The sequence below is a fragment of the Pezoporus wallicus genome, unplaced genomic scaffold (genome assembly GCF_028554395.1).
Source record: "Pezoporus wallicus isolate ANWC-B61680 ecotype Strahan unplaced genomic scaffold, APGP_CSIRO_Pwel_v1 contig_360, whole genome shotgun sequence".
NCBI lineage: Eukaryota > Metazoa > Chordata > Aves > Psittaciformes > Psittacidae > Pezoporus > Pezoporus wallicus.
The window spans coordinates 5,349,473-5,363,606 of record NW_026640059.1 but is presented as its reverse complement, the minus strand read 5'-3'; the positions used below and the strand labels follow the sequence as shown (position 1 = coordinate 5,363,606).

At 34.8% G+C, this 14,134-nt stretch overlaps 1 protein-coding gene across 1 annotated transcript in view; it reads left to right on the top strand.

The window, feature by feature from the left end:
- Positions 1–14,134, top strand: part of ATR (ATR serine/threonine kinase) — a 41,586-nt gene that overhangs the window by 24,020 nt on the left and 3,432 nt on the right. The window contains exons 28-43 of the mRNA XM_057417173.1: positions 172–350; positions 1,249–1,413; positions 2,348–2,439; positions 3,021–3,112; positions 3,516–3,693; positions 4,980–5,156; positions 5,547–5,706; positions 6,220–6,399; positions 7,769–7,911; positions 8,348–8,445; positions 9,460–9,692; positions 10,512–10,646; positions 11,246–11,446; positions 11,749–11,892; positions 12,942–13,092; positions 13,932–14,088. Coding sequence (XP_057273156.1) covers positions 172–350; positions 1,249–1,413; positions 2,348–2,439; positions 3,021–3,112; positions 3,516–3,693; positions 4,980–5,156; positions 5,547–5,706; positions 6,220–6,399; positions 7,769–7,911; positions 8,348–8,445; positions 9,460–9,692; positions 10,512–10,646; positions 11,246–11,446; positions 11,749–11,892; positions 12,942–13,092; positions 13,932–14,088 — 2,485 coding nt within the window. The remainder of the gene's footprint in view (positions 1–171; positions 351–1,248; positions 1,414–2,347; positions 2,440–3,020; positions 3,113–3,515; positions 3,694–4,979; positions 5,157–5,546; positions 5,707–6,219; positions 6,400–7,768; positions 7,912–8,347; positions 8,446–9,459; positions 9,693–10,511; positions 10,647–11,245; positions 11,447–11,748; positions 11,893–12,941; positions 13,093–13,931; positions 14,089–14,134) is intronic.

Here is a 14,134-nt window from a genome sequence, read left to right as displayed (position 1 = left end):
AGGAAGATCACTTGGATTGTTCTAAATAAATTACTGTTGACAGAAAACTGTATTATTAAATTAATCAGATTATGTCACTAATTTACGAAAATAACTGAATTTTGATGCAGAAGGTATTTCTTTAAATGAAGCATGATTAGACAGACTTTTTAAAATGTCCCTTTTCTGTAGCATCGAGTGAGAACTATGAAGAGTATCAAAATGTGACACGTTTTCTGGACCTCATACCTCAGGATACGCTAGCTGTGGCTTCCTTCCGCTCTAAGGCTTACACAAGGGCTCTGATGCACTTTGAATCATTCATCACAGAGAAGAAACAAAATATTCAGGAGCATCTTGGATTTCTTCAGGTTTTGAAGTTCCTTTTGGATTTTGTTTGTTTTAATTTAAAATTAAAATAGGCACTGATGAAAGAAGCTTTGTGAAATTATTCTTTGAGATGAGGAAAAAAAGATATAGTCAGGCTCTTGCTGTGGGATACAAGTGTTTAATCGTTGGTCTTTCAGCAATATATAGTACTTCCCCTTCCTTGGCATGCTTCTTGTATGCAAAGGAACGAGGAGCTTTCTAACGTATAATGAAAGATTGCAGAAATCCTAGAAATAGTTAAATGTGGGTTTGGTGAAAATGTAGCATTTATTTCTTTTAGTTAACTCTGTGCTTTTTGTCAGAGAAAACACAATAAACTGTAATGGAAAAAATAAAAACAAAGCTCAAAGCACTTTGAAGAATAAATCTCTTAGCTTTCCTTAAGTACAGAAAGAGCTAATGTTGAAAAGGATTTAAACCATTTTCAAGAAGTATTTTAACCTGTGAGATGGACCTTTTCTGGTTCCTTATGGTTTATACTCCTCAGTAACATTTTAAATATGAAAAACTTAGAATGTTGCTTTTCCACCGTAAATAATCTGCACCTTCATATTATGCAACTTTATCATGTAATGATAGCATTTTTATTTTGCCCTTTATACAGATTGTTTCAGGTAACTTGATGTGCTATTCTTACTCTTTCTGTAGTACGAGATCATGAGTATTACAGAATGCTAAGCAAAAATAGGGCTCAATGTTGGATGTAGCCCAGCAAAAGTGACATTTTTTTCATGAAAGCTGAATGCCAAGAAGTCCTACGGAGTAGTTTATTCTCCACCTTCAAGAAGATACATGATTCTTAGCATGTTATATGTAAAATATCTTCTTGTTGTCTTAGAGTTGTTTTTAATGTCAATTTCCATTTCTGTTTGAATAAAGAAATTGTATGCTGCTATGCATGAGCCAGATGGAGTAGCTGGGGTAAGTGCAATTCGGAAGGCAGAACCATCTCTCAAAGAACAAATCCTTGAACATGAAAGTATTGGCTTGTTAAGAGATGCCACAGCCTGTTATGACAGGGCTATCCAGCTGGAACCGGATCAGGTAAGTTCAAGAGTTTTCAATTAAATATATGTTGCTCCTATTTTTAAAAATCTTCCTTAGTAAATGCAAGGCTAAGCCAAAAATACCTTTCCAGAACATTTAAGTAAAATGAGAACATAAGAGTTTACTGTGGCAGTTGCTGAGTAATTACTGCTAGTAGAAGTGTCTGTGACCTGAAACAAATTTCTGACTGGATTTATATTGTCTTTTGTAGGCTTGGGTTAATGGCCGGATGCTTATGCCAAGGTTTTTGCTAGGTCAAATTTTTGCTAGGACCAATTAAAGCTCAGCCTTTGCATGGGATGGCCAGGAATTGGATTGCTTAAGTATCAATCACTACCTGGTACATGCAAAGAGAATTATTAAAGCAAATCACCACAGGTTGTATTCAAAGTAATTCTGACTTACTGTTTTGATTATGAACTTACAGGGAAAATATTCATAATATAAGAGCAATTGGAAATTGATTAAAGAAAAAATTAGTCATCTTCCATTCCCCTGGCCATACTTCATTCCCAGGGTATGGAGGACATTTTCATGGAGACTGAAATTGCTTTGGGTTTAGGGGTTATTTCCTTCCTGTGACTTTCTTTCTTCTGGTTCATTTCTTTAAATTAAATTTTTATTCACTACTCTGATATGAGTATTAATAAATTTAATATCAAACTAGATCTGTAGTGGGGCGCATTTCAAAAATTGCCAATGGTGATCTAAGTTCTTGGATAATCATAGACTTTAAAATTTTGAATGTTCATTTAGCTTATGATGCAATTGATAATGCATTTTCATATTATGAGAAGCATCCAAATAGATGTATTTCCTCATTCAGACTGCATGAATTGAACTGATATATCTGTGTGATTCCCCCCCCCCTTATTTTTTTTTTTTTTGGTGTGTTTTGTGTTTGGTTTTTTTTTCCTCCCCTTATTTCTAGATTATTCATTATCATGGCGTAGTGAAGTCCATGTTAGGCCTCGGTCAATTATCTACTGTAATCACTCAGGTCAATGGAGTCCTTGCAAACAGGTACTGTAGGCATTTATTACAATGTTTATTTGAGTACTATGTCACTTTTGTGTTACACCTTTGTGTCAGTAGCCATTTTTTCCATTGTTAAGCATTTGAGGCATATCAAGCACAGCCAAATAGTGTGAAGCTGGAGAACTTAGCGTGCTTTGTCTGTATATTATTTGGTTCAAGTACTTCCTGTCTGCACTGTGTGCGGTGGTGGTATGTGCTTTAATTCGTTAAACAGAATCTTTCTTTCATTGTCTTACATATTACTCGTTCCAAAGCTATTCTGCAGTCTAATAGAATAAATGGATTGGAAGATGGCAGTTTTTAAAAAGAGCCATAGAATTTAAGTATGCTACTTGGAAACTGAATTTGTGAGATCGTGTTGTACAGCTATCATTTGTTATCACTGCATATCCTTTCGTTTTATTGAATTTTATTAGAAGCAAGCTTGCCTTGTTTCTTTTCAAGTAAGAAAAGTTTTATATAAAGAATATTTACAAATGTTGTGTAGGACAAACATACTGAGAGGGGAAAGGAAAAACAAAAATTAGTTCAGGGCAAACTTTTATTGCCTTTGCTTTCTTTTATAGGCCTGAATGGATTTCTGAGTTGAACACTTACAGGGTGGAAGCAGCCTGGAAACTGTCGCGATGGGATTTACTGGAAAATTATTTGGCTTCAGGTAAGTTATCATGATACTAAAATAAGAATACTTCCTTGCATGTCTGAACAAGTGTATGTGTTTGTCTAATCATCTTGAATCAAGGGGCAGGTATTTTTCTATTTTAGTTTTGGGTTTTACTGTGGAGAGGCTTGGTTCTGATAGTCTTCTAGAATTTGTAAATGTATTTGATTGTAAACTTTATAGTATTTGAGTAGAAAATTAAAGCGAGTGTGAGGGCAGCTTTCTTCTGGGTTTGTTTGGGGGCGTGGATTTTGAGGTGAAATTGCACAGTATTTCTAAAATTCAGTTAATGAGTTCTTGCAAAAACTTACTTTTCCAGTAATATGTTAAAACAAATTAGCATGTTCAGATTAAGCTGCTTAAAGAAAGAGTTTCAGAGGCTTTTTTTTCATCACTAAAGATGAGAAGTCTACCACGTGGAGTGTCAGACTAGGACACTTACTATTGTCAGCCAAGAAGAAAAATGAAGCAGCTTTTTATGAAAAACTCAAGGTCGTTCGAGCAGAACAGATTGTACCCCTTTCAGCAGCAAGCTTTGAAAGAGGATCCTATCAGCGAGGATATGAACACATTATCAGGTCTCTCTTCTTCATGTCATTATTTTCAAATCCAGAAATCATGTAATCAGCTATGCAGCAGCAAGAATTTTCCATTTCCACAATAAATGGTACTGATGTGCATTTTCTGTCACCTTTTTGTTTCTTTTACTCGCCCAGTTGAAACTCTTTGATTAATTGGGAATTTATCAGTCATGAAAAATATTAACAATAAAACTGTTGGGTATAGTCTTTCAGAATTGGCAAGCAAGTTTATGTGAACATTGGGTAATAAAACACAACAGTTTTAAGCATGGAATTAAGTAGTACATATAGGTCAGTAATTCCATTAACTCAAATAGCTTAAGAGCATTGCTTTTAATCTATATGGTGGCCTAAAAGCACTCCCTTCTTCTATCCAAGAGCAGTAGGAATTGAAACCCTATCTCTTTCATTTTTTTTACTTTTTCTTTTTTAATAAATATTGAAGGTAGCTGTAGCAGACTAAAAAGTGAATTACCTTTTTTGATGAAAAAGGCATGATACTTCCTCTGCACTGTAAATGCATCCTTATGGCAAGATACTGCGTAAAATTAGCCAGTTGAAGTATGTATTTCTCAAGTACTCCTTAATTCTATTTTGTGTTGGTAACTTTTGCAGTGTTATTTTATTTAGGAAATGGAGTTTGATTATTGAGAGAGAGGTGTTTCAAAATAGTTAGATTAAGTCATTGATCTTGACTACTTGGAAGCCCTTAGCCACTGTTTCTCTGTCAGGTATACCCACTTATGCTTAGACTGCCAGTGAGAACTTAAGCATTTAAAAGCATTTGCAGCTTTTTAATAATTAGTGACATCTAATAATAATGGTATTTTTTTTAATAAATGGAATAACTTTATTGTAAAGGAGGTGTTTAACAGTATATTGCTGCTAAAATGGTATTTACTGAACATATCAGACTTTGTGAAGAGTTATTGCTCAAAGTAATGGATAGAAACACTCCTTCTAAAAATTGACCTCCTTTCCAAGAAAGCTTAATTTTTTTCTGTGTTCAGCAGCTTGGCAGTAGAATAGTGAGGAAATAACTAATCAGTTTGCCAATCCTTGACTTCTGCGTGTTTGGTTTTGCTGTGTTTTTGCATTTTAAAACCTCCTACTATTTGAAATTAAGTACACGGCCAACTTTTAGAGAGAAAATGGCAAAAGCTTTGTAAAACTTGCATGCACCAGCTACCAAGAAGGAGAAAAATTGACTGCTACTGCAAAACCCAGGACAATCTCGAGCAGCAAGCAATTTATTTTCTTTTTCCTTTATTTTTCTAACCCAGGTTGCATATGCTGTGTGAATTGGAACATAGTATTGGACCAATGTTTCAGCAACCAAATGGGGACTATGGTAGAGATTCCCTGAATTGGTGTGCTCGTATTGAAATGACCCAAAATTCTTACAGAGCAAAAGAACCCATTTTAGCACTGAGAAGGGCTTTGCTTAGTCTAAGTAAAAGGTGAGAATGTGACTATTTCTTGTCTATGTTGTATTGTCAGTAATATTCTGGTTTTCCGTATGTATATTAGAAGAGAGAAGATAAAACTGTCGACATTTGTTGTAGATGTAAGCATTCTTCTCCAGTACTACAAACCTTCAAAATAGAAGGGAAAAGTGGTCTTTATAGGAAAGATAAAGGAGAAACAAGGTGAAAGAGTATTTGTTTCTAGGCCTAAATGGAATAAGGGTGAAACAGATATGTATTACAAATAATTTGAAATAATCACTATATAGTAGTAATATTCTGTATTGGAAAATGTTGTGTTTCACACATTGTGATATTTACTTCAGATTGTAAAGTAGCATCAATGATTGAAAGTTTTCATTTTCTGCAAAAATATCTCTGCAGCCAGGATTACAGTGAGCTTGTTGGTCAGTGTTGGCTCCAGAGCGCTAGAGTGGCAAGAAAAGCTGGTCATCACCAGACTGCGTATAATGCTCTTCTGAATGCGGGGGAATCTACACTCTCAGAGCTTTATATTGAAAGAGCAAAGTGGCTCTGGTCCAAGGTAAAGAAAATAAAAATGGAACTTACTTTCTTATGTGCAAGATAGTAATATTTTTAGCTTTCTTCAATGAACACAAAAGGCACACAGTATATGTAAATTAAATATGTCACCTCGGACTTTGGGCACATTCTGATTGTAGTTGAGCCACATGAAGTTTTTACCTCCCACTGCTAGTCACCCCTTTTCTGTATCCATTGACTTCTCTGTCAGCTATGTGTAAAACTGGTTGATCACCTGCCTCTGTGAAAGCAGCCCATGGAAATTTAGAATATCTTAATAGTAGATGTTTCCTTAACCTGTATCCTTTTAACTAATAGAGGTAGGTAACAAACATGACAGCAGTTACTGTGGTAAACCCAAAGGTACAACAATGCTGAGGTAAAAAGGGAATATAAGAAGCATTTTAAGACAGTACCACACACTTAGGGACATAGCTTTGGCTTTTGTACAATTATAATATGGAAGGTATACATTTCACTGAAAGTATATAAAATGTTTTCTTCTTTCCCTTAGGGTGAGGTTCATGAAGCACTCATTGTTCTCCAGAAGGGGGTTGAGTTATGTTTCTCTGAAAATAAGGCTCCATGCAATAGTAAAACTCAGCTCATCCATGGTCGGGCAATGCTGCTAGTGGGCAGATTTATGGAAGAAACTGCTAACTTTGAAAGCAATGCAGTTATGAAAAAGTATAAGGTAATTTGATACACTAGTGTTAACAAGACATTAGTTTTGAATAATAATATAGCCCATAAGTAATGTATCATTATGGTCATGATGATGTCAACCAAGGATAACATCAATGGGATTAAATGGTGTATCAGTGTGTAGGAGGGTATTAGTACTTCTTTTAAAGATTTAACTATCTGAATTAGCTTTAATATAACATGTGAATAGAGGGAAGTCTGCAGTTCCCAACTCACTAAGACTGCGTGGGAGCTAAGAATACCTAATGTAACTCTTTTAAAATAATAAACAAACTACAGGAGCATGGCTTTATTTTTATGAGTGCACAAATTAGAATTCATCACTAAAATGCAGGCTACTCTAAATAAACAGTGAGAACTTGATGATGCATTGCATTACTCTTCATTGTTACTTCTCTCTCTGGTAGCAGTTTATAACTGCACTTTATGTTTGCAATCTCTGAAGAACTAGGATGCCTCTAGAAAAGGGGCAACTGATATGTTTTTCTTCAACAACACAGACCTACACTGCTTCATCTTGCTATACTAGTGAAATATTGTGTTGGCATGGATTAATATTGTCAGCTAAATGTGTAGTAGGTGCAGATCTTTGTGCATCCTTAAAAGTAGTATGGCTGCCATCTGAGTTTTGGCATTTGATCCTTTTAATACTTACTCCTGTCTTCCTAATTAAAATGCTTTTGGAACACTTATTTAGAGAAAAGTCTAATGGATATATCAAATCAAAGGAAGGTTAAAATAATGGGAACTAATGAATTTTTCGTGGATTATATTAAAATACTAATACTTAGGATTCTCTACTGTCAAAATACTGGCACTAGAAACAAGCCAGTGTTACTAGAGAATGGATGTGCCACTTGCTAAGTTGTTTCTTTTCTAATGTATGGATTTAGAAGGAAAACAGGTGAAAAAAACAGAATCACTTAGGTAGGAAACAACCTTTAGGATTTAATCCAATCATTAACATTCTACTGTTTAACTTTTTTAAAAAAAACAAACTAAAGGAAACCCAGTATTGAGTCTATCAGGATCAGAAATTTAATATTTTTCATGAAACTATAATCTTTCCTCTTTGAGGAATCCTACATCATCTTCTCTTGAATTATCTTGCTCTCTCCAAATCCAAAATGTATTTTAAGAACAGACTTCTAGTTTGTACAGGCGTTTATCTTGGAGCCAAATTACAATTTTTGGAGTGAAAGTTACAATTAATAGTTCTTTGCACTTAGTTTGCACAAAAGGAATTAAAACAAGGTTCTTGTTTCTTGAGAAGCTTTTTTTGTTATTGTTTTACCTAATTTTATTTTAAATTTAGCATCTTCCCAAAAGTAACTATCTCTTTTTAATTTTTGTTGCAGGATGTTACAATATTCTTGCCAGAATGGGAAGATGGACATTTTTATCTTGCTAAATACTATGATAAATTAATGCCAATGGTAACTGACAACAAGATGGAAAAACAAGGAGATCTGATTAGATACATAGTTCATCATTTTGGGAGGTTAGACCCTAGGGGAACTTTGCTTAGTTTCTATAGAAAGCTGACTATTACCCTGGGAACAGAAACCTGCAAAAAACCTTTTACAGGAATATATTGTCTTACAACAAATCAGACTGACTCGGGTTTTTTATGCAGTATTTTAAAACAAGATGCTGCATGCTTCCTTTTTGTTTTCATACCTATTTTTACTTTTGCCTTCTGAATAGGCAATTGTCTGTCTCATGAAAGACAGTTCATTATTTTATCTGTAGTTTTGATTAATAAAAACAAACTCTTTATGTAGTATTAAGCTTTAGTTGTTGCAGATGCATTAAAATGTTGAACATAAATTTCTGAAGTCCAGAATGGAATGTGAAACAATTTAGGATGTAGAATTTGTAATGCTTCTAATATATATATCTCATTAACATGGTGTGCTTTAAACATGTAATCACAGGTCGCTACAGTACGGAAACCAATTCATCTATCAGTCAATGCCACGAATGCTGTCTTTATGGCTGGACTTTGGAGCAAAAGCATATGAATGTGATAAAGGTAGAAGGTTCTTTCCCAGTACATATTTCCTGTGTCATGCTTTTGAATATATGATTGAGAGAGCAGTGAAGTATGTTTACAGTCCTTTGTTTAGACTTATAACCTGAGGTAATATGGAAACAAGGAAGTACTATTATTCTTTTAAACTACAGGATGTTAGTATGCAGGAGAGTTATTTATTTAAATTAAACCCTCCAGAATTTCTTTAAAAATATATAATGAGATAGCGTTGTTCCTTGGGTAACTTAAGTTGATAAACAGATTTAGGAAAAATCCTTGCATGTCACCTGCCATCTGAGTTTTCTCAGGAATAATGAATAGTGCTTTTGTATACACTTGCTACAGTAGAGTGTTAGGCTTTGGGGCTTTTTTTCCTATTTGTTTTTGTTCCAGTTGTTTAAGGAGTTTTGCTGAAATTTAAATGGAAGGGGGGGAGAGAAACAAAAAGAGGAGGAGCAGCATCAAGGCATATGAAACTACTCCCATAGATGCATTTTGGGTGAGAGTCTTTTGTACAAATGAAAAATGCAAACATTGCCTGCAGGTCTACAGTGAAGCAGACAGTTCTAGCTCCTTGATCTTGACTGAGTTCTATAGACAGGCCAACTAAATTTCGCTGCAGGCACATCAGATGCTGCTTTCTGTGTTGTTGATGTGCTTGCTACTCATGCTGGGCCCTCAGGGGCAGGCATGGAGATAGGAGCAGAGGTGTTAATTTCATTCTTTGTAAAAAATTCCTTCATTTCCTCTCCACTGAAGAATCCTTTTACTGGGCACAAAAATGGAGTGTCGTTGAGTGCCATTGCATCACTTAAAACATCTATTATTCCTCAAATTTTAAGAGTGTAAATGAGAGCATTTCTAGTATTGTCTATTCTATGTTCTTGTTGTCTCTGCTTGTTTGTTTCCTGATATTCTGGTTAAATATGTTTCTGTACATATTTGATTTAAATAATTTCATCTTTCCAGTGGGGGGAAAAAAGGAGAATAATCTTGTCCCCTTGTGTTTTTCAGCTAGTCGTTCAGAACGTGTTCAAATGAAAAATGATTTAGCTAAAATAAATAAGGTGATTACAGAGCACACGAATCACCTGGCACCTTATCAGTTTCTGACAGCTTTTTCTCAGTTGATCTCCCGCATCTGCCATTCTCATGATGAAGTCTTCGCAGTTCTGATGGTGATTATTGCTAAAGTGTTTTTAGCCTATCCCCAGCAAGCAATGTGGATGATGACTGCTGTGTCCAAGGTACTTTTATAAATATAGCTACAGCTTTATTAAGCTTATAAAACTGCTTTCACTAGAGAGAGATGTGAATATTGCCTATTTTAAAGATGATAAGAAGGAATTAAGAGTTGCAGTAGCTGTCATAGTGTTATGGAACAGGATAGCAATGCTGACTGTAAAAGATGATATTGCAGTCAGACATTACAGATATTACAGTTTAGATATTACTGGTTTTCAGATTACTGTTCAGTTATAACAGTTTAAATGTTCCAAATTAGAATGCTAACATGCATCCTGACTTGTATGATATATTAGGTAAGGAAGTTTGAACAAATAGCTGATGAATTGGGTAGTTATAGACAACAGATTTTGTTGGTTGTAGTAATTGTAGTAGTGCTTCCAGTTTAATAATCAAAACAATCAACTCTTTGCCTTGATTAAAATGAGGTAGATATACCTAGTATTACCTGGTGCTTGGTCATTCCATAGCAATTTGGAAAGCATGGTGCATGCTATTTCTTTAAGGCTGTTGAAGTAACAGTCAGGATACACTGGCATATTCTTGAGTATTTGCCTTTATGTTGTGGGACTCCCAAGAATGATTTCAGAAAGTAATAGCCCACACACACGCACCCCCCCTACACCTCCCCCAGTTGTAACACGTTAGTATTTTTTCAGGTACCAGATTTCAGTTGGAGAACATCCTGCTCCAATTATTAAATATGACAATCAGTAAGCAGCAAAAAGAATGTATTCATTATTGTGGGGTGTTAGGGGTTTTGGGGATTCTTTAATTGATATGACTGTTTTAATAAATTTTATCTTTCCTCTTTATTCCAGTCCTCTTACCCTATGCGTGTCAATAGATGTAAGGAAATTCTAAACAAAGCTATTCACATGAAGGAATCTTTAGGAAAATTTATCGGAGATGCAACACGCCTTACAGATAAGCTATTAGAGCTATGCAACAAACCGGTACTTACAAAAATAACCAAAGTAATGCATGTAGTATGGTAATTTAAAGATGTTATACAAAAGCTTCTTCTGACAGCCTTCATTAGCCAAATCTATACATGACAGCAATTTAACAGAGGCTACGCTAACTTGTAATTTTTTTTACTTTTATTTACTTAATAAAAATATTATAAAACAGTGGAAAATAGCTCTAAATTGAGCACATAGCAAAGTATTTCAGTACATAATGGTACTTTTCACAGTGTGTAGGCTATATATTGTTTTCTGCTTTCATATATCATTCTGGCCCAGTAGCATTCACAGAGTTTTACTGTAAAAAGAGGCCAGTTGTGGTCTTTATGAGAAAATTAAATTGATAATAAAGGTAAAACTAACTAAATTCATTCATTATTCTGTGTTTACATTCTGTGTGAAAAATACTTATGACACAATGGCCAGATATGTTTTCTTTTGACCACTGCCTTTTAATTTGAAATTTAATTTGTCATTTTTTCTTATTACCATAAGCATTTATTATTATGTTATTCACTAGTTAATGCAAAATTGCAGTGAACTTTAGGTGTTTATTTTTAATATGTGAACATTTTTTTTTTCACAAGGTTGATGGAAACAGCTCAACATTAAGCATGAATATTCATTTCAAAACACTTAAGAGACTAGTAGAAGAGCATACATTCAGTGAAATTCTCATTCCCTTACAATCTGTAATGATACCAACTCTTCCTTCAATTCCTGGTACACATGCTAACCATGACCCTTTTCCTGGATGCTGGGCCTACATTGCAGGCTTTGATGATACGGTAAGCCTCTGGCTGGCAACTTGTTGAACAAATGTGGCTGCAAGCATATCTTGGTTCCCTAGTAATGGAGGAATGAGTAGGAAACTTTGTTATTACTTTTGTGGAAACTGGGTGGCTTATGTCATAACAACCTGAGACAGATACAGCCTCTTGATACTTCATTAAAGTTTTGGCCTGAGGTTATTGTGCTCTAGCACCATAGAAGTGCCAACATGATTGGTTTCAGTGGTTTATTACAGTTAGATGCTTTATTTTGTATGATCTGATAAAGGCCTTAATAAAGAATTTAATTATTTCCTTAGGTGGAAATTCTTGCCTCGCTTCAAAAGCCAAAAAAGATCACCTTAAAAGGTTCAGATGGGAAATCTTACATTATGATGTGTAAGCCAAAAGATGATCTAAGAAAAGACTGTCGGCTCATGGAATTCAACTCCCTTATTAATAAGGTTTGATGACTTAGATAATCAGAGGCATTATACTTATTGACCACAACAAAATGCTGAACTACCTAATAAAAATAAAAAACAAACCAAACGACTTGGACGCTTCATTAGGGACTGTAGTGGTAGGACAAAGGATAGTGGGTTCAAACTTAAACAGGGGAAGTTAAGGTTAGATATAAGGAAGAAATTCACTACTCTGAGGGTGGTAAGGCACTGGAACAGGTTGCCCAAGGAAGTTGTTCCATCCCTGGCAGTGTTCAAGGCCAGATTAGATGGAATCTTCGGTGACATGGTTTAGCATGTGGTGTCCCTGCCCATGGCAAGGTGGTTGGAACTAGGTGATCTTAAGGTCCTTTCCAACCCTAATTATTCTATGATTCTAACTTACTTTGAGATAAAGCTTACTGGAAGAAAAGTCGGCTATTGCAAAATACCTTATTTAAGCATAAATTGGTAGCAATTGGTAATGTGTAACTTCTTATGGACTTGTGGAAGCAATAACAAAGCATAACATTTTGCCAAAACAATTGTTTATTCCAGAAAAAAAATAGAGGAGAGGTTACTTATATTAAATAAGTAACTGCAGTCTTTCTGCTGTCATACTTCATATTTCTTATTCAGAATTTTCTAATATTTTCTATAAGTAGGTAAATTCTTATTTCCATGCTAAAAGTGTTTCCATTCTTCTTTCTTCAGTTACAATTTGTTTCTTAGCAATATACTTCAGGATAAAGTACCATGTTTCCCATGATGTTCAAGCATCTCTGATAGCATCTCCATAACACTAAAATACTTCCTTTAGTTACTCTGCTTAAGGGATTAAAGCCTTGTGAAAGTTGCGCAAGTTACAAATTCTACTGCAAAATTCTGTTTTAAATTTCTCTGGAGAACAGATGAACATTTTGCTTGTATTTGACCTACTGCAGACAGTGAAGCTTAGTTTTTTAAATTCTGGATCATGTAATTAGAAAATAGATATAGGATGGTTAATGTTAATGATACATTTTAATCCTGTCTGTTATCTGCTAATCTCGTTTTTCCTTTTGGAATAGTGCTTAAGAAAAGATGCGGAGTCACGTAGGCGAGAACTCCATATTAGAACCTACGCAGTTATTCCATTAAATGATGAATGTGGCATAATTGAATGGGTGAACAATACCGCTGGTTTGAGAAATATCCTGATAAAACTTTATAAGGAGAAAGGTAAAGAAATATATTAGACTGTAGTGATACTTACTTTCTTTAAAGAGCTTGTATCTTAATTGGTAATGAGACAGACAGCAAGGATCAGACTAAAATCTAGGAAGATGCAGTTGTGTACATTTAACTATCTGCAGTATATTATTATTCATATGTGTGGTAGACTTAAATGGAAGAGAATTGATGCTTGCATTGAGCAAGTTCCTTACAAGAACTGATAACACTATCATCTTAATATATTATTTTATACAATGATATAAATAATTTCATCAGCAGTGCCAACAGCATTGTTGTTTATGTGCAGAACTGAATAACAGAAGAAACTGTGGACTTCTTCTGTTTTTCATTTCCATTACATTCGTGTGAGATAATTAAGATAATTCATAACTAAATCAAGGTTGATAGTACAGTAACTTCCAGGGAGATCAGATTTCTTTTTATTTCTTGTTAACAAAGCAACTTTTTGGTCAGTACAAGAAAGTTTGGGGCAAAATGTCATGCATACTTTGTATGTATGTATGCAGAAAGCTGCAACTTTGGAACTCCAAACAGCTCATCAATATCTGAATATATCTCTGAATACAATGAATGGCTTTATGAGGGTGGTTTTGGTTTGGTTTGATTTGGGCTTTTTGTGCATGTGTGTTCTACCCATCTCACTCCATTGTGGTCTGGCAAACAAGCCACAGGTTTTACCAGTCTTCTCTTTTAGTTGACATGATGAATTTTTTATTTCATCTTTATGGAGATAATTATCTTCTCTAAAATACCATATTGTAGTAGTATGGATAAGGCTTTATATTTGGGGATTTCTTTTACCTAACTGGGGAGGTCTATTACAGGTATCTACATGACTGGAAAAGAATTGCGTCAGCATATGCTTCCAAAAACAGCACCTTTGCCTGAAAAGCTGAAAATGTTCAAAGAAGTCCTTCTGCCTCGTCATCCTCCTCTCTTCCATGAATGGTTTCTTAGAACTTTTCCTGATCCTACTTCATGGTGAGTGACTGGAATTGGGTTAGCTCAAGAATACTTAGTGTATTTT